The 22,011-nt window shown below is 35.8% G+C and overlaps 1 protein-coding gene across 1 annotated transcript in view; it reads right to left on the bottom strand.

Moving 5' to 3' along the window:
- ARHGAP24 (Rho GTPase activating protein 24) overlaps positions 1-17,250 on the bottom strand; it is a 413,470-nt gene extending 396,220 nt beyond the window's left edge. Inside the window, exon 1 of the mRNA XM_072405448.1 lies at positions 17,094-17,250. Within this exon, the coding sequence (XP_072261549.1) occupies positions 17,094-17,178 (85 nt within the window). The 5' untranslated portion in view covers positions 17,179-17,250. The remainder of the gene's footprint in view (positions 1-17,093) is intronic.
- Positions 17,251-22,011: the final 4,761 nt, after the last annotated feature.

Here is a 22,011-nt window from a genome sequence, read left to right as displayed (position 1 = left end):
TGACACTTCTGTTACAGGAAAAAGAAAGTGGTGGTTTTATAAACACTTCTGCTTACAAGGGCTACATCTTTATTCTGCTCTGGCTATATTTCCTAAGACTAGTAGTAAAGTAGCATCCAGAAGCAGTTTCAGGTAAAACACATTTTTTTGCATGCATTGCCAGATTTCTTTCTGGCAACTCCATAATAGGCTTCACTTCTTTGAGTATGACTGTGTTTGTCCCCACAATGGTGAATATACACTATTGCTAATCTGTTGTGCAACTGAATTAGGACTTCCAATTCTGTCTCCTTAGAGCCATATGAACTACTTAGAGTCTTGTTAGGTTTGCACTCTCTTCCCCCACTTCTTTCCCTATGAGTGTGCCCAATCCTATCTCACTGGCATCAGGCATACATGTGATCCAGCAAGAGGGGGAAAGAAGTAACTGGTTTTGTTTCCCAGTCCACCAACCCAGACTTTCTCACATTAAAAAAAATAATTTACTCTGTCATGGACCCTTTGTCCAATTAAATGACAGAAAAACTTAAATACATTAAAATATGTATCTTAATAATATATCTTCTGTATTGGCCAATCAAAAATATTATACAGTATTAGATTGTGTGTTGACAATCAACCATGAATCAAAAAGAGTTCATATTCACCCTATGCCAAATATTGGAAAAGCATCTTGAAAACTTTGAGGAACTAAACCAAAGTTTAATTTGACGAAGGACATTTTCCTGTTCCTACCAATAATGACTAAACTGGAGACCAGGAATCTTTGCCACCAAGACAAATTTCAAAGAAACAGAAAGACTTGTAGACATTTACTTACACAACAACACCTTAAAGGCATATTACAGGCATAAAACAAGATCAAAACAATAATGTATGGGGGCAATAAACCATAAGGTAGTTACAACAAAACTAGGGGAACATTTCACAACAATCAACAGGTGTGCCATACAATTTGATCAAACCTGAATACAATTTGTTTATTAGTGAGCATTGGTAGAGTTATACTATAGGATTCCCACACCTAAAAAGCCATTCACCTGAAACTCCTTTTTCAAGGAAGCCTAAGTTCAGTCCATCATAAATACATTGCTTCTTTATTTGAGAAGAGTGAGCATGGGAAGATTCAGGCTGATTCATTTTATGTTAACATGGTTTTCTTGGTCACTAATGACAAAATAGACAAAAGTTTCCCACAGTCCTTTGCAATTTTCACCCCATGAAACTTTAAAATTTCAAAGCCAGACCACGTAGGAGACAAAAAATTTACCAGGTGGGCCATAGTGTACAATGCAACAGATTTCCAAAAGTTATTCATGTTTTGGCCAATGCCATATGGTATAAGTCAGCTTGAGCAGCCTTAGAAAATCTTCATAGCATTTTGAATTGACATTCAGTGCCATAGGTTGCTGGCAACTGCTTGACAACCCTTTACTGAAATTCCCCACTACTTCAGATTCTCTTTATGAATTAGCATATATATGTCTACAGAGAAAATTCAGTTAAGTATGCGTCATGGTTCCCAACTGGAAAATTACATATTTCCATAATGTATAAAAATCAAATTTGTACAGTGGAAAACCAAACTTGTAATTTGTGACAGGAAAAGAAAAGATTTTCACAGGAAGTTTTGTCAATCTAACATTAATGCCTAAAGTCATTACCATATGTATGTAAGCTCTGCATTTAAATTTCTATTGAGCAGTTTTACTAATATAAACTATATCATTTCAATAGCTAGGTAAATAAAGTAGACTATTTCAAAAGAAAATATATAAGTAATTCTTATATATATGTAAATGTGTGTGACTACCTATAGAATGCTGACAACTGTCAATGTGTTGCCTTCTGTTGCCTGTAATGGCAGCTCATGTCATAGACCTGTACTGTTCCAGTGTGGGTGAAATAAGTTTGTAATGTACCCTGGGGAACAAAAATATGGATAAGTTGGATACAACTGTATGTTTGTATAAAAATGTTTTCCTACAAACTGACACTATATATTAAGTTACTGAATTAAATTTGGTATTTGTTCTCTTTTTTATATTATAATCGGATATAAAATTATAGTAGTTATGCTCTCCCAGATATTATTTGAAACATTGCTTAAAAGTTTCTGTATTTTTTTCTAGTAAACTTTAGTAATACATTTAAAAGTTCTATCAAAGTGGCTTGCTTTCTTATAATTATCATGTTCCCACATTTCTCATTTTCTATAATTTTCTGAAAGTTTAACTTCACTCAGCAATAGAAATTACCTGTTAAGTGTTTGCTGGCAAGATAAAGCACATGATCTGCTTCCTTTGGTACTTCAGGCCTAAATTATTATTATTGCTTTTAGCTTAAAGACATCTGTCATTTAATAGTGAGGGAAAATAGATACTGTCCCTGGTTCTTCGACAAATAATAAAGATAATTTTGCTGTGTGATTCCTGTTTGTGTATTGCCATACCAGCCCTAGGTGGTTAGATTGTGAATGCGTTTTAATTTTAATGGCTATAAAAAGAGAGATAGAGAAAAAATTATGAGAATCTTGATTTGAGATATGTGAGCTGGATTTAACACTTGCTTCTGCAATTTTTATTGCTCCATAACTTGTTCAATGGGCTTTCTTGGTACATGACCGAGAATGACATTTCCCACATCCTAACTTCTAAGAGCTTCCTAAATACCAGGCATTTGCAAGGGTAATGGGGCATGTTTGATGGTAGGCTAGAGCACTAGGCTGGAGACTTTCATTGGCATTTTTAAAAGTTTAATATTATTTGGTTCAGTTTTAGGTTTTGAACAAAGTTTTCCTAACCCTCTCTGTTGTCTCCCCAACTAAGCTCTTGTAACTCACCCTTTCTCTCTTCAACTTTATACTTAATGGAATGTTAAACCTAATAGAATGTTTAACAGACTTTGACTGGTCACGTTTTTTCTTCTGCTTACTTCTCCCAAAAATGGGGAACATTTTCCATAGAAGCCTATTGAGGAATGCACAGGCAGCAGAAAGAAAGCTGGGGTAATTAGTACACAGCTGAATTCTGTAGGTATGTAGCTAAAGGGAGGTGGATAAGTTATGTGAGATCAGTGGGGGTTTGGAACTTTATTCAGAAGTTTCCTTACTTTTTATGGTCAATGTTGTATGTATGGCATATGTAGACAGCAATTTGAATCTGTACTTTATAATTATATATTTATATATATATTAGATTTATATTTTAAGGTCATATTTATTAGTAATATATCAAATACAGTTGTATACTGGGGTCCTTAAGAGATATGTTAACCTGTGGCCATTCACAAAGTTTTTTTTTCCAGAAAGTCACAGTTATTTATAAAGTTTACTAAAATAAACCCCAAGCCTTACAACAGGTTCTCTAAGGTACCAAATTTACTCAATAAATATATATATAAATAAAAGAAATAAATCAATATAAATAAATATATATATATATATATATATATATATATATATATATAGTGTTTAACACAGATATATAGCAACAGTAAAGCTACAACTGCTATTTTGAGTCTACAAAGTACTGTTCAGCCTTGCACAATTTAGTCACAAAAAAACCCTGAAATGTCACTTCACTTACAAAATGAATGCCACTAATTGTATAGAAGATTATATACTACGTGCCAAACTTGCCAGGGTTTCTGATCTGTCAACTCTTCCAAGAGAAACAGGAAATAATATCAGACTTCAAACCTTTGAGATAGATGCAAATTTAGCTTGTATAACATTTAAACTTCAAAGGAACTCTAATGAGAGTCATAAATGAGTCTAGTCTTTCTAATAAAGAGCATTTTTCCTACTACACATTTATATCTGAAATATAAAAGGAGAATCATCTATTTATAAAAGGGTAAGATACACTGTGGTTTATTCATTTAATAATTCGTTTAAAAAGATAACTGTATATGAAGTACTATTAGAAGGTATTCCTAAAATGATAGTTTAACCTAACCCATAAAGACTGAGACATAGGTGGGATCCATTTTGCAATTGTTGAATAACTATTAGATTATGTTTTAAAGCAAGCATTGTAACATACATTTGATCTCCCTGCACTGCTAGTCACATTTAAACTTGCCTTGCAACATTAAATGTGATTATTAATGCGGGAATAAGACAGATATAGACAGCACAGGCTGCACAAATTATAATACTACTGCTGTCCCACCAAACCTATTGAATGATGTTTGAAAGTCTTGCTGTATAGGGCTAAGAAGAACCAAAATTTAAGTAAAATAAGTGCCTTAGCCCTCATTCCCCTGGAGGCTGCTACAGTACATTTTCTATCTGACCTCCAGTTTAGGAACAGGCATTCAGCATCCTCCACTTACAGTGAATGACTTTTGATCCTGCATTGTAGAGAATGATGGCCATAATGGCTTATAAAAGAGGACTAATTGCATTGACAAAGACATAAAAAAGCATTTAACCCATCAGTACAGGGATAGCCCAAATGCAAGGGAAAGTGGAAGATCCTGAGACTGGGTTTGTTCTCTGCTATGTTGACTTTTTGTATTTCAGTGTTTTTTTTGAGTTAACAATAGTATTAACAGAAGGACAAACATGCCTCACCAGCTTACAGAAAGCACAATAATAATCTGACATGAGTAAACAACCCTTTATGCCCGAAGGCTAAGCTGAAGAGGCCAAAGGAGTGGACAGGACGGGGACAAGGGGAAAGCGGGGTAGAGGACAAAAAAAAAAATAAAAAAATAAAAACTTTATTACATGGAAGCGACACCCATCTAGTGTGATCTGTATTCCTTCCAGGGATCCCAAATAGCATAAAATTTTCCTAAAGTATTATTAAGTGTGTGCGTTAGCCGATCATTAACTATAATCCAGTCCATTTTCGCAATGAGAGGGTCTAGCAATATCACATAAGATTTCCATGATTTAGACAAAGTGATGCGAGCTGCTAACAGAATAAGTTTTATCAATTTCAAGGAGTATTTGGAAACCCCTGCGTCACATTTACTAAATAAAGCACTCTCCAAAGTATTTGGTACATCTTGCTTTAAAACCCTGGAAATTATTCGGATTGTTGCTGAGCAAACATTATGTTGACTTTTTATTAGCGGAACTAAACTAACAAATAAAATCTTACTTTATCATAAAATAAGGACAGAAGCGGAAGGTATTCAACTTTTTAAAAAAATATATATATTAATTTTATAATTTAAATAATAGAGTTGTCTACCATTTTCTGTAAAGTAAATATGTAAAGTAAATAATAGGTCCGCTTTAACTGAGAAAGCAGTTTGATAAGTGCCAAAACATTTGCATTAGTCTTACATGCACAAGGATTGCTCTGCATAAGTCACACACTTTCAGTGTTCTGTGTCTACTTTAGTATCCTTGAAGCAATACCACTTGGGGATTTGACATTACAGTTTCAGACAATGGTGGTTCTTGCTTCAGAATTTTGGAGAAGCAAGATGTGGACACAATGGCTGGCTGATGGGGCAAATAAATTCAGCAAGCAAAGAGAATTAAGCTACGTACACACGGCAGATTTTTATCTCCCGATAATCGGCATCGGCAAAATATCGTGCGAAAATCTGCCGTGTGTAGAGTCAGTGTCGTCCATCGTCCGAACGACCGACCTGCCGGATCCACGGACGATGGGCGACAGCCGATCGTAATGAAAGGGAAGGGAGGGTGCCGCTCCGTCGCTCTCCCCCTCCCCTCTCCATAGAGCATGAACGGTGCTGTATGTACAGAACCGTTCATGCATCATGCACTCCCTTGTTGATGAAAAGGATCGTGAAAGATCCTTTCCAACGACAAAAATTGCAAGTGTGTACGCAGCTTTACAGTGAACAATGCCTCTGAATGCTTGATATAGCTTAATGTTAGCATTGTTAAATAGTCTGCTCAGTACACACTGGATATCTTTTATACTGGATATCATTTAATAGATCCAGGCATTTGCCATGTTATAAGCCTCTTTTGAAGCAAGGATAGAAAACATGTATGAGTAGTCCTGGTAACTAAAAATAACAGATTAAAAATAAGTATTGCTAACATTTTAGGCAATAATAACCACATAGTAAAAACCTTAAACTACTACCCATTTTGAATAGGTTAGCCAGATAAAGGTACAATTATATCTCAACAGTTTTAAAACACACATTGAGTACAGTCAATTTCTAGTTTTCATGAAGACCTTGACCATTATGCTGATGCCAGCATGGGGGCTGAAAGGGGCCAAAATGCTGTATGCACCTCTTTTAAGTTGGCACAGGTATAGTGCCTCCTTTTGTACATTTTAATAGGCCAAAATTTAATAAAGAGATGGTGTAAGTTGACTTAGTAAATTTTCCATTTACCTAGAATTGCACTTTAAAAAAGTACTAATGACCCAGGGACCTAGCATTATCCCTCCTTCCTCCTTCATCCACCCTCTTTTTCTCCTCTTCTCCCCTTTTCTTACTTTTTTTTTACTTTACTTTTTTTTTCTACTTTTTATCTGTAGTAAGCTTTCCGTATGTAAATTCTAGTCAGTCTGATCCTGCCATATTTCATTATTCTCAGTTTGCACATAGGGAATTAACTTTCTAAATTCATTTTGCCACATTGATTTCAGACACACATATGTGTGATATGTAAACAGCCAAGGGCTTAAGAAAATTCAAACATCACATAAAAGTAACAAAATGAATATAAGACTCCTTGCATACTCAAAATTGTGCTAGGGCTGCAGCGGGTTCAGAGAGAGGGCATTGTTGGGTTTATAGAACCTTATTTTTTGCAAGCCACAATTTAGGAATGTTCAGGAATAAAAAGAAAACTGACAACTATAACACCTCATATTAACGATTAAAGCTAAGATAAAATTTGCAGACACTCAGCGTTTATGCCCCAGTTAATAGACCAACTAGAGTATCGGGTCTTCTAAATATAATAGCCTATATAAAGATGTTTTCTATAATTATTAAAAAAAAATATATTAGACTCATTCATTCATAAGTAATACATTTATACTGTACACAAAATATAGAACAAAAAAAGTTTTTCTCCAGTGAATATCAACCAAACTTTCAACAGCAGGAAGCAAGGCAGCCTAAGGTCGCCATATCTTCTTCCAATTTAGATAATAAATGTTAGGCTTTGTTTATGAGATTACATTTTGGAAAGCGCTTTGTTAATAAGGACTTTGACAGAAATAAATACTAAGTTAACAATCTTCCACTGTATTACGCTGTTATGCCTTAATAAAGCAGAGAGTGATGAACTATATAAACATTATAACTTAATTTTCAACTTAGAGGTTTGATTACCATACAAGTTATAGATGATATTTGTAAAGATTTTATATAAAGAAGCGAGTCACCTTGAGCTTTATGTATGCTATATTCAGCAATGAACAGGCAAGTATATTTACACTAATTGTGCTGGAACAAATATTTTAGAGAAGAAAAGTAAACATTCCATAGTCAAAATAAAGTCTATAGAAAATCTGAAAGGCATTGGCCCCCAACAAACACAGTTGAGGTCACCTAAATACAAAAATACAAGCACTTATAGAGTGTAGGTACCCAGAGATACAAGAACATACCTGCTGGAGCTATGCTTGTTCTGGTTGTGCCCTTGTTCAAACCTGGTAAAGCACCTCTTATCTCCCACAACCTTTTTACTAGCTAGTAGCTTATGATAGTGATGGGCCAATAAAATTTTGTAGGGAACAAGAGGAACAATAGAAATGTATAGAGGAAGGGAACAGGAGACCAACTTTAGGCAAACTCATCACAAAACTTTACAAAGGGCAAGAGATTTTATTTAAAAGGAAAATGACAGTCCAGGTGCAGTGGACCTGATTTATTAAAGTTCTCAGAGACTGGAGAAAATAGACTTCTAAAATGGATTTCCTAAAAATCATTTGCTATTATTAGGCAAATATTTTTAATCCTGGATCGGAGCCGATACAGGTTTGCTGGATCACTTAGGTTTTCACATGAAAGTCTATCTTTTCCAGGCTTGGATAAATCAGGCCCAATGTGTTTTGTAAATAATGGATTTGGTCACATTGGATAATGGGGGCCCTGACTTATCCAATTATTTCTATGTAACACCTACTGAGAGAACACTTTCTTACTGTACATGTATAAATAAAAACTTGAGCTTACTTTTAGGAGCTTCATTCTAACATACAGAATGAGAGCAGGGCAAGGAGAGTGTCCGATAGTAACACTAGGGGGCTGGCATCCTCTGCCTGGACATTTAGTAAATAGCACAAATCCTCTCCTATAATGCAGTTTAGTTCCAGAACTGTAGCTGGAAGGAGGAAACATGCTGCAAGGTAAGTGTTTGAAGGATTGAGCTGTGAACAATCTAGAGGGTGAGAAATTGTGGCTAAATTAAGAAAAATGTTTAGGTCCAGTTTAAGAAATCATGGCTTAGTTATCAACACTTATCAGCTGCTAGTCTAATTGACAAATGGAACAAGTATCAAGTAAATGTACACTTTTAGGTAAAGGTTAGTCTTATATAAGAAGAGCATATGTTTTCAGTATCTAGTTTGTGGTATCCCATGTGTAATTCTTTCTTCTGTTATAACATTCGATATGTAGCATCTTGTTATCACTTATGCCAACTGTGAAAGGCAAAATATGTTCATTGCCTTTTAGCAACTTTCTGTCTTTATTTTCATTTGCATTTACATATTTTATTTTGTATTTTTTTTGCCCACCAAAAAACTTTTAATTTTGTATTAAGTGTAGATTACCAATGCCAGATTTATATTGCTCTTTAGTCCTATATCTATTTCTGTTGTTACTGGAATAGAATGTAATAGAAAATCAAATATTTTAGAGATTTCATAATAAGAGAAAGTAAGGGGTTATCTAATAGAACATCTGAACTGCTGTTTCCTATAAGAAAAGGCGAACAGGAAATGTCCCTATGTAAAAAATTAACCTTACCTGCCTGATTTTTTTTTTTTGGCCGATTTGGGATGACTTAACTCCAGCACAGGCCTGCTTAAGTTCATGCATTCCAAGCAGCCACAGGGGGGGAAGCTAGCTTACAGGCTAACAAAAATAAAGTTATTTTTTAATTATTTTTTGTTCTATCCAAAAACACCATACACCTTTTTTGGATAGAAAATGATACACTTTAGCAAAAAAAAATGCTCTGGCTCTGTCCTCTCTAAAAAACATCAACTTCTTTACATAAACAACTGTTACATAGGAGTAACAGCAATACATTTTGTTTACAAGATGGAATGTTCTGATTGGTAAAGTCTACCACCATTGCAAAGCATGAACTGGTATGCTTTGGTAGGGATGGAAATGCTTATTGTCTTTATTAGTATCCTGATACACCCTAAAGTTCTAGGTTTGCATGTTCTTTTATTTTTTTTTTAATTATCTATTTTGTTTTGTGCAGACTGTGTAGCAACACAAGTACCCCTATAGACTTACTGGCCTATCTAGTCCTAATGTAGGTCATGTAGGTGTTGGGACTTAGACCTGGAAATTGCTCACTTATTTCTAATTTTTTTTGCCTGACCAGTCCTGATACACTGCTGAGAGAAAAATAGAACTGAATCCTTGACAGGTCTAAGACTTGTCCCACTACAAGAATGAATAGGAAGCCAAGGAGCAAAGCTGCCTACCATGCAAATAAAAGGGTAGACAGCTTGACTGCCCATTTACTCCTGTGGTGTACAGCTTGCTCTGCAGACTTTTATTTTTTTACTTTATGGCAGATACCTTGGCTTGGACTTTCATATTTTCCTTGTATAATAAAACATGCCCTTGCCTTCCAACAACCTTGCCTTTCAACAACCAATATGGCATTTTTCTTTGTCTGAGCAGTGGCACTGGGACATTTTTGTCCTATCCTGACTTATGTTTATTGAACCAACAGTTTCTTATTGCAAAGTAGTTTTCAACTAATAGTTATTTTGGGTAGGTCTTTATTATCCTTGGTAAGAGGCAGTATTAATGCCAGTGCCCCCCTGATGTTTAGGCTGGTGGCCCTTTAAACCACAGGAACTATGGATCCGACAGCTTTTGTAGCCCGGACTCTTTTGTGACTTTCACAACATGGAGGACTATGATTGGCTGAAGGTTTGAGAAGAGGAACCTTGTCCCAAGTTAGGAAAAGGTTGAAGTCCTCATGACCAGGGGAAGAGAGAAGGACTGTATTGAATAGCTGCTGTTCCAACTAGCACCAAGGAACCCAACGCAAGAGACACTAGGACTTTAATAATTTAGGTTTAATTCATTCTAATTAATTTTTTGCACCTTTTGTCTGTATTTTTGGTAAGTTAGGTAAAAATATCTTGCAAGAAGGATTCCCTTTTCTGCCTAGTGTGTTTGACTTCTAAAAAGCAGTGGTAGAATAACACTCTAATTTCTATCTCCTTTTGGCTCATTGATTTATATATTATAAATTTCTCCCTTTGAGATCACGTAACCCTATATAAAATCTGTTTTCACCTTTGTTGGTATGTAACTGCAGGTTTCTAGGTGGGTCAGTTGTGGTATGGTAACACAGGAGAAAACCCAAAGAGATCCAGCTGCTCATAAAAAGGTGAGTGCTATAGAGGCATTTGTAATAAAAGTAAATAGCACAGTTTTGCATAATGCTTTCTGCGCCTACAGAGAGATATATGTAAAATACAAGTGTGTCAGTCAGTAGTAGGTGAGTGTATGACACATTTTACCCTCAGCTGCTTTTATGTTAACTTGCATATCATCTGATTGCATAAGTATAACTATTTTGTCAGTATCAGCTTTGTTTATTTCATCGCCTTCATGAATGTATTTAATCATTTCTAAAGACTGTTTCATTAGCAATGAAAAACAAATGTCCTCATCTGCTTATAGAGCTTGCTGAAGATGGGTCATTTTGTACTGAATGTTTTAGTTACATAAGCTGAGTACCTCTTTTTAGTGTACAATATAGAACAGTTATATAAGCTATTATGAGATAATATCTCTGCATAGGTTTTCAACATAGTCTGTTTGTGTAATGGGATAAGAACCCCAACTGTAGCAGATAGCAGTCCTTATAAATGGAGCATCTCATAAAATTATTACCTGCACTAAAGGTAAATGGAAGAAGAATACACGGTATTGTCAAGTTTTTTCTGGCATTCCAACACTTTTCATTTCTAGCTTTTGGCTACTTTAGGGCAGTAGAATCATTTTAACACATTTATCACATACACTTATTTAGCAATGCAATTGAAAATTTAATGATAAATGCCCGCTTTATGAGTATTTGACTTGCAGCAAGTAAACTGCAAATAAAGTTACGAACTGTAGTTGTACCTTTTAGTATGTTCCTTTTAGTTGCTCCCTCAAAGAAATCATACAATGCACAACATGGATTTAAATAGCCAGAGCAGTTTTCTTTTATCATTCACATATTAATTCACATCATACCATGATACAATACAACAGGTACTGTCTCATATGAAAAGGAAATGGTTACCTTTGGTGTTGACTGGGCTAGAGGCTTGACTAAACTTTCACCTGGTTAATCTGGTAAACTAGTCTACTGATTCATTGTTAGTTCTAACTGCCCAATCTATCTTATCCAGGGACCAAGCCCCCAGAAAATTATGGACATGGTAGAGGGGAGTACCCTATTGCCCCATGGGCCGCTTTATAATTATCTTACAGCAAACCCATCCGGAAAGAAAAAACAAGGACAGCAAGTGGGAAAGCATCTCTCATCAGAAGCTTCTTTCTCCAAAAAACCTCAACTCCTTGCTAAATACCTAGGTTTTAACACTTTTTGGGACTGATTTCTCCCACGGTCATGCAGTTCCTCTACTCACCGGATGCCTCCATGTTTGCCTGGAGTGTTATTCTGTATACTGTACATGTCAGGTTTAGTAAATTACAAAGTATTTTAACCATGATCAGTATGACAGCATGCAACCAGCATTTTCAAAGGAACATACATTTAGATCAATGGAAGCCTATATATATCTTTCTTATCAGTATTCCTTGAAGACACATATGGGCATTGTGGTATGATACAATTTGTGGATTTACCCTTTTATATGCAACAGATGTATTCTAAAAGTGAAGTTTGTCTGAAAATTGCCTTTACATTTAAATTATTTTTTTGAGCACAAACTTTAAAAACACCATTATCATTTTTAATGTAAACTATCCATTCTGACATTTATAAAAAAAAAACCCTACTCTGTTTTTATATGGCACTTCAGTCCTATTCTTTTTTAATGTGTAGCTGTTCTGGGCAAGAGTGTGGGTGTTTTCCATTACCTTCTCTGTCAAATGTTACTTACTAAAAGCAAATGCAGATAAAAAGACGGAGACTAAAAGCATAACACAGGTAAATAAATATCTGCCCCCTGTTTACTTTTAAGCTGCGAGTCTCCTTTGAAAGTCAAATGAATGACCGATGTATGGCCACTACCAAATCCAAATGGTTATAGAAATATAACAATATCCCAAATGCAAGAGGCTAAAGTGTCATGAACTAACTCGGGCAGATGCACCTGCTTTGGATGGTGTTGGTGGTGCCTCTAAATAGTTACATACATAGATCAGTTTTGACAGACAGACAGCCCTAACAGGAAGACACACAGGACTAGAGATTTTAAAAGGGGGAACATACCAGACTTGTGACAAATAATTTGTGCTGGCAATACCATCTGTTAGATGACATCAGTTCTTTCTTTATGCTTCAAAGACATCTCTCCTGGATGAATATGCATAGGTGAAATGTGTTGCTATGATTCTATTTTAGTTCCTTTGCCTACATATTTTGTTCGCTGTTTATACAATTAGGAAAGTAAATTATCTGTGTCTCCGATATTTCAACTTTAGAATTCTATTATTCACTACATAGAACAGCAATTTCCATTTTTATCTTTAGAATTAGATAAAATGTGCAGTTTTGGTAACTATCAGATTGCCTAAAGTTTATGTATTTATTTGCACTGGTGATCATTGTCACTGGGACTGAAAGTGAGGGGAAATCCAACATAATGGGTTTGATATGGTCTGCAATCCTCCAGAGGGGACGTTTGAACTCGTAACAGTTATGGTAACAACCATGTACCTCTTTTTAAATAAATTTCCTCTCAATTCCTGTGTCTACAAGACACAAAGTAATGGCAAATGTAATGTGGGTGGTGGATCTTTTGCATCTCCAAAAGTAGGCTCTAAAAAGACCACCATAGGCGACTCAGAAATCAGTCTTCCATTATCACTGCTTTGGCTTACCTCTCCAGTAGAGCATTGCATTGTGTGTTTCAGCTTTATGAAACTTCATTGAAGTTCTCTAACATATTTTCCAAGCAGGTTACACACTCCACTGGGTATTGTGTCAAAACTATATTGTTTTGAAACTTTCAAAGCCTTATACCTTTGCATTTTTAAAATGCTCTGATCCTATGAGTATTTAAAGCTAAAATTGCATAATTAATTCTGCTTTTTAAATTTTGCAACATATGTAATTAGACTGGATGAAAGCAATGCTCCATTTGATAAAGAAACACATTTAAGTTAAAGTAGATTGTGTTGAAAAAAAAAAGTTTTATCAACTTGATTTTGTGTAAGGCTTTAGACTTTTGAAATACCCCTTGTAATAAAAAAAATCTGTAAATCAGTGTTATTACCTAAATTTTAATGATATTATCTTCCAGTATTCCCTAATATGGGCTAATATTTCAAACTCCCACCTGCTTTAATGCCCCAGTGGGTGGAGTGGACAGAGTCATAGGTCTATGCCTGCACTTTAGTCTGTCACTATGGCACCAATGCATATTAGGGCTGCATTGCTCTTCTATTGTTGCCCTTGCCATTCTGCAAAAACATACCACTTTCTAATTTATTAACTTCTGCACATCAAATCCACATTATTATTATTAATAAATATTCACAACTTTAAAAAGGTATTTGTTCAATTTTGCTAATATCTGAAAGATGATATATTGATCCCGAAGAGAAAATAAAACAATTAAAAAATCTCCCTAAATAAACCCATTGCATTGTATATGTAGAAGTATGCTCTATAAAGAAATCCCATACCTGTGTTCTTTTTACATAAAACTTACATGAAGCCTTAAGTGACATTTTTTAATGTTAATTAGATATGAAAGCTACTTAGTGACAGACCATTAAAATAAAAGAGATGTCAGAAATGGATGTGCATTATAACCATTTTAGCTGTTTTTTATGTATAAGAAAAAAAATGGATGGGAGAGTGAAGCAGTAGAATTCAATACAATGAGAGCAATGACAAGTATTTTACAGGTTTGTATTGGATACAAACAAGAGAACTGTTATCGGTCCTGCACAAAACACATCAATGTGACCAAGCATAGCCATTGTGCACAGCTATGTAAATATTTCTTCAATGTCCCTGTCTCGGACAAACAATCCGTTAAATTGTTTCTTTGTGTTTTTCCATCAGAATAAATAAAAGTCACAACTATCCTGCAAGTCTCTACTCTTTTGTGACCAAAGTTCATTGAAGCTTAGAAGCCCAATCCAAATTTAGCAGTCATAATTTATGTTGACTATACCTTTATGACTAATCTATCAATTGCTTGTGGCAAAGATAATTGTTACGAAAAAAAGTGTATCTATTGCCTAAACTTTATATTTTTTACATTTTGGTTATAGCTGAAAGGGGTTAGAACAGATCAGGGGTCAGATTTTTGTTGCTGTCTTGGTCTCAACTGATTGCTGGAATTAAAAATGCTAAAGTAGTCTCCAGAACAAGAATAGAGGGCTAATCTCCCAGTGACTGCTCTATTTCATTATTGTACATAAACCTTAATTATTTTAAATATGAATCTGATGCTAAATCCACTATTACTGAAAACAATGTGCTGCTTTAATTAGTGCACCTTACTCAAATGGTCATGTGAACCCCAGACAAATAGCCCTTGATGGAATTATGTAATTATCTAAAAAGACTTTTCTTCTGGATGCCCCTTACCCAACTGTTAATTACTGTTACTGTCAAGGTTAATGAGTTAATGATACTTTATTTATGGTGGTAGTGCATACATGCAGCTTTGTTAGTTTGTATGATGCTTTATTACCTTGGGGATTATTTACTAAAGGAATTTAATTAGCTCACTTACCAAGGTGAAATACTACTCTGCAAGAGATAATTTACTGACCCTAGTGAATGTGGTGATATTTTACTTTGCAAAGATTACCCACTTTTTCTTGCACATGATTGGATGGTTAGAGTTAGCAGAGCTATATCCTTTTTACTAAGCTAAGTGAAATATCATTTGCAAGAATTTTTACTTTGCTATGTAAACAGCCTGTGTAACTTTAGTAAAGCTATGTTCACACTGGCGGTAATGTTGCAGTGCATTTATTGCTTCCTCATGCCAAGGAACCGCTGCCTTTTGGGAGATGTTACATGTAGCTCCCAGCAGCAGCTCCATAGAGAATGAACATAGGCAGTATTAGTACCGCTCAATGTCGCCGTTCTTTAACAAGCAGCATTGCATTGTGGGTGACTGGGCAGCTGGCAAGGTGCCAGCCGCAGAGAGCCACACAGGATTGTTTTATCCTGAAGAAGGTCTGAATCAGCCCCATGGACTTTGGTGAGTAATACATTTAGACAATAGTACACCATTTGTACTTTTTGCAGCTACTAACCTGGTTTAATGTGAGCATTTTGTTTCTTTGACAAGGGTTACAAATTCTACATAAATAACTAGACCAGCTACGTATAAATGGCCACTTTTGACAACTACAACTGACTTTTTTATTAAATATTCAACATTTCAACAAAGTAACACTATACATTTATTTCCAATCCTATCATGCTATCCTATACAATCCTATTTATTTCCAATCCTATAATGACAGTTCTCACTCATTTATTTTTCTTATAATGGACTCTATACCTTATTGAACGATAACTTGCAAGAGCTTGTTTCTTTTTCAAATAGAGTGCATCAACCATTTGGCCCCAGTACACCCCTGCAAACCAAACAACCTCTAACTGGCCAGATACATTTTCAGATATTTTTTTAAAACTGCAAAATAATGACATAGTTATATTATATTCTAATGTCAAAGACAAGCTGAGCGCACGCTGCTTAACTTCTTTAAACAGTTACCATGGAAATGCATTTTGCTGGATCTGATATCAGACCATGAGGTGGAAGCAAAAGCACCGTTTAGTTGTATTGACAATTAAAACACATCTGCAAAGAGATAACCAGCAATAAGTACCATGATTTGCCTTTAATATTAAGGAAGAAGCAACACAAGCAATATATTTATATAAGTTCAAAGACATAAATTAAAAGAACGAAAACACTAATTCCTTTTAACAAATATTATAATGTATATAATGAACATTTTTGTATATATCCTAAAACATCTGCAATTGCATTGCCTTTTTATTACGATTGCATAAGCCCAGGTTAACAGAACAAAATAATTCTTTATTCCCATCCTACGTTGCTGAAAATGAATGTGTGAGTCATTGCTATGGGTTACTGCACATAGCTGTCATATGCACAGTAAAACAAGCATACACATTGTACAGATGTGACTACTTCAAATATCATTTTGCTGAACTACAGAGATAAAATTTGCACACGTTTCAATCATTCCTTTAAACACTCTTCTCCATTGATTATTCATAGTTTATATGATGTTTAAATGATGAAAATAAAAACCTGTTTATTGCATGGGCTTAGATTAGATGATACAAAATAGTAATTGTGTATCACTTAAAATGGTTAAATACTTAAAAACTCAGAAGTGCTGTAGCCTTGGATAACTGCGTTGGAAGATTACTTTTACAGGTGGCTGAAATATACATTGATTACTACTATTCATAAAACAATATCACATCCAACACAAGCTGCTGATCGCAGGCCTTTGTGCCACAGAGATCTGATTGCTGCCAAGGCAACTGGAATACACTAACCCTGCTTAGCATATTATGAGTTAAAGAAGTCACATAGTGTAGACAGGTGAGAGGTAAGATTTTTCTGGGTCACGGCAATACGCCATAAACAACTAGAGGAACATTTAGACTTGCAGAGATAAGTAACAGGTACAGCACAGATCAATAGAACAAGAAATTCTGGCAATGGAGTACTCACTGATTCCTGTGTGTGTCTGGCTGAACGCCGTAGCCACCAGCCCCGGTAGCAGAGTTTCTCTCAACGCTGATGGAAGAGTCATCATATTTCATACATATACCACACCAAGTAGAAATAATCGTTGAAAAGGAAAGATTGCTTGTCTAGAAACTGTTGCTGCTGCTGGAGAAAATGTTCACACAAAATAAAAAAATAGAAGCACACACACTTCAGAAAGAGCGATCTGTTAAATGCTTCTTTATAATGAAATGAATCTGCTGCTCGCCTTTCCTCTGACTCAGATTGGTCGGAGGCATTCTGATATTTCAAAACTAACCAACCAGAAAGCCCATATGCTTTCACCACGTAATTTACCTATTCAAGCCTTTCACTAGGTGACTGTTTCAAATACAGAAAAAGAACGGATCAGCCTCTTAGGCGACTCATTGTCTGTAATCCTGACAGATATTCTTCTCTTTTTCTTAAATTCACATTTCAATGACTTCCACAGGGGCAATTAAGACAACCTGAAATGCTCTATTTTTCCCTACTGTTGGTAGTTAAAGCTTCAGGCTGCATATAAAGCTAGATTACTTCTGCCTGCTTCATAGAGCCCATGGATGGGGGAACTTAACCCATTTGCAGTCACTTAGAACCTTGCAGACAGACACTGTCAATGGCTTCAGTAACTTCCAGAAAATTATTAGATGAGTGTAACTGATAAGGACAGGGTGGTAGATAGTGTAATGCCGCACAATCTGTGGATCAAATTTACTAAATATTTTTTGGCGCTGAATAAGGTGAATGTTATGTTATTTTAATTATTCAATTGTGCAAAAATGTTTCTAGCATAGTTCATCTGCTAACGGCTCAGTTAGCATTCACTCTGAAAGCGAACATGTTCTGCTCTTAAATCCATGCTAGTGAGTAGATGTAAAATTATTTTCATGACTTTATGGTGAAAACCATAACAGGCCCAGAGATATTCCATTTTTGATTTGTATTGCTGCTGAGGATACAAACTACAAAGTTTTGCAGAACTGCAAAGGTAATGAAGGAGTTTAGTCTCTGAACAAGGGGATTAGAGAGTTAACATGTCAAAAACGATTCAAATTGCATGAAAATGCATGGATTCAGGTTACCTTCAGTCAATACCATATGCGTAATAACTAGTAGATGTGGATTTCTGAATTTATATACAAATCCCCACTTTTCTGGTAAATGTTTATCCTCCTCCCAGTCTACCTATTGGTCCTTTGTGATGTGATTAGTAGAATAACTAACACAGAGATGCTCAGGAGATGAAATAAGGAGGAATCAAGCTGAACAATAAATGTTTTTTTTATCTATATCTAGTAATTCTAGTAATGCTTATGCATTCTTCCCATACTCATTTCTTCTACAGGTTAACTTTAATTACTTTTTCCCTTTTCAACTAAAAAGTGAAAGTTTTATCACCCTAATTGCTTCCACCCCCTCAATCAGTTGGACAAGATGATCTAATCTTTTAGTAACAGAAGAGACTCTTCCAGAGTTACTAATATCACAATGTGAATGGTTTATGTAGTGCTGAGAGTAATAAGTGTGAAATTGTATGTCCACTTACCTTTTCCCACTCAATACTGCCAATTGTGTCCTCCTGCATGGCAATGTGTGACTGTTAAGTACAATACAGGTAAATCAACACAGGCATATCTTTTTAAGGAAACCTTGTAGCATGTGTTGTGTTATGGGGTTCTGAAAGAAGGATTTCTGTGGGGCTTATAATGTATTTTTTAAGTATGGTGATATATTGAAGTTAATGTTTAACACCAACAATAAGTACCATGAATGTCTTATGATGCTTTATTATTTCTGCAAATCTGCTACTATTATCTATTTTTATTGTATGTGGAGCCATAAAAGATTGAATAGCAGACTAGATTATTGTAAGATCCTCTGCTTAAAGTTAACCATCAAATTGGGCCAGAGTTTAATAAAGCTCCCCAAGCCTGTAGAGAATACACTTTCATCAGTTAGGCTGGGTGATCCAGCAAACCCAGAAATGATTACTTCAAAATAATTTCTAGCAATTCTTTTGAATCTTAGACTAGATCTATTACAGGTTTGCTAGATCACACACAGATTCACTGATGACAGTGTATCCTCTATGGCCTTGGAGATCTTTAACAAATCAGACCCATTAAATCAAGTCTAAAAAGCATGGCCTTCAAAGTTTCTGAACCTAAGTTTTCTGAATTTTACTATGGTCTGTACATTGCCTGGTATGGGAAAGAAACTGTACAGATCTGGCAGGGCACACAGTCAAGATTGGTAGACTGGGCCTTAAGGTATTTGTTCTTTATAGTTGCTAGGCTGAGCAAATAAAGTACTCCACAGTACAGTTATTCTTGAAAAAAGAAATCTAAGTAGATATAAAAGACTCCAACAAATGCTGCTCTATTTTCATTATTACATCATCAAGGTATATACCTTAAATAGATGACATTAGGTTTGCTAAACCACAATGTATCATAAACAATATCCTTCTTTTTTCTTTTAGTACAGAATATTAGTGCCCTGGGTGGGTAAGAACATGCCTGCATGATGAGCACTGGTTCAGCTAGAAGCAGGGTGGCAATGCTGAAAAATAAGCAAGGGGAATGACCTTGTGAGACAACACTATTCCAAACGTTTACTGGCATCATCCACCTGGCTGTGCTGTGTGATGGGACTTTGTCATTGCAGGAATGGATGAACAGAAATACCAACCATTTGGAAGGTATAACATCCCACTTTAGGTCTTTTCTTTTTACAGGAAATTCAGCTTTAAACAGAAATTTTATCACTCATCTTAATTAATGTCCATCAGCCCTTAAATGTCCACACAATGCACATTCCAGCATCAAAACAGTCTCTATCCTTTTGACAGCCTAAACTTTACAGACACTCTTCTGAAGCAGTTAATTAAACCACTGTCAGATGTCACACCGCATCTGAGGCTGCCAAGGGATTTTTGGTGGTCATCTAGTTAATACCACTCTTCAACTGTAACATTAATTAATTCAGTCACGGGGGAATATCAAACATATTTAAATTGCACGCTTTCCTTAGTGGATTCCTTTGATAGTCATTTGCCTCTGACAGTCACCCTTTTAAAGTCAGCCTCTTTAAAATCCTCTTTCTAATATACAAGCAAGGCTGGCTGGGCATACTAGTTCTTAGTATACTAAATCACTCAATACACTCTATGCCGTATGCAAAATGACAGCAGTGTGGCTCCAAGACTAATTTCTGATCTGTATAACCCCAGCAACATGCGACAGGGTGAAGATCTGAATATAAACCAGTGTTCTTATTCTTATGGCATTTTGGGGGCAAAAAACATCTTGGTTTATATTCGACTATAAAGGGTATGCCGTCCCATTGCTGTTGGAGCTATCATTGGACTAAGCAGTACCCAATTGGAAGTAGACTTAAGCTGCATACACACATGCAATTTTTGTCGTTGGAAAGGATCTTTCACGATCCTTTCCAACGACAAAGGACTGCACGATGCATGAACGGTGCTGTACATACAGCACCGTTCATGCTCTATGGAGAGGGGAGGGGGAGAACGACGGAGCGGCACCCTGCTGCGCACTCTCCCCCTTCCCTTGCATTAGGATCGGTCGTTGTTCATCGTTCGTGGATCTGCCAGGACGGATCCACGGACGATGAACGACGCTGACTGTACACACGCCGGATTCTCGCCTGATATCTGGCCGATGCCGATTATCGGGCGAGAAAAATCTGACGTGTGTACGCAGCTTTAATCATATAGCCCTACCTCAATTCCTAGCACTGCAAAAAAATCTGCACATTTAGATATCAGTAGTTTTTTAAAGCTTTTTGTGTGGGGCTATGATCTTTGTTATTGTTGCAGTCACAAAATTTTGGGCAAAGCAAGAAAATTAGGTGAAATCCCTTGATTAAAGAAAGTTGCTTTTCTGTAGACTGTGAGTAGGAAACTAGTCAGTGATTTGGTTTTTAAACAGAGCATCAGCCTAAGAGCTATGTTCTTTGTTACTATGGCTAATAAAACAAATACATAAACATAAATGTATATCAGTCCACTGAGCTTCCTGGCCAACAGAAATAGTTTCCAAAGGTTTACTGACTGCAACAGAAACCTATCAATAAATATTATTGGTCCAATGTAGACTGTGGATATTTAATTTTCCATTGTGAATCATGATGTGAATTGTGATGTGATACCAGGTGCATAGAAAAAAGTTCAGAGATTGCTAGTAACTGTTTAAGCAGTGTATTGATGGAAAAGTCTTCTAACGCACAGCACACAAGTTGCTATATGAGATGGAACATCCCAGGCAGCTGAAAGAACAAAAGCTGTATTTGCAGCATCTTGGACACAGGAGCAACCATTCGATGTAAAACAGTGTTGTTTTGCCTTCTTAGCAGAAACTCCCTAATGGATCATCAATATTATCCATCACAACAATTCTGAAGAAAAAAGTATGTCATCCTTTTACCTGCATAAGATTAACAAGGTACCTGCTTAAGGTAATATAATTAAGCCCATTACCTTTAGGTTAGGTGAATGGGCCAATTCAAAAATGCTAGATAAACCATTTGAAACATTTGCAGGCCCACCTACATTTATAGTGTCATATATTTCAAATCTAAAGAATTGTGCTCAATCTAGCAGGTTGCTCCCCTGTAAATTTGATAACAAACAAAACAAGTTGTTGAGAAACCGCAAGGGTAGTTTTTCGTATACAAAATAAATGTCCACACAGCAAAATGTACGTAGGAAGGACAAAACATCCGTTAAAAGTTTATATAGCTGAAAACACCTACAGGATATGAAAACTGGGAATGAAGCAAACATGGTGGGCGAGCATTCTCGTATTGTCCATGGGGGATCCGCAGATGGTTTAAAATAATGGATATTTATAGA

This window comes from Pyxicephalus adspersus, chromosome 3 (genome assembly GCF_032062135.1).
Source record: "Pyxicephalus adspersus chromosome 3, UCB_Pads_2.0, whole genome shotgun sequence".
Lineage (NCBI taxonomy): Eukaryota > Metazoa > Chordata > Amphibia > Anura > Pyxicephalidae > Pyxicephalus > Pyxicephalus adspersus.
The sequence above is the reverse complement of the archived record's forward strand: the minus strand, read 5'-3'. Positions and strand labels throughout refer to the sequence as shown.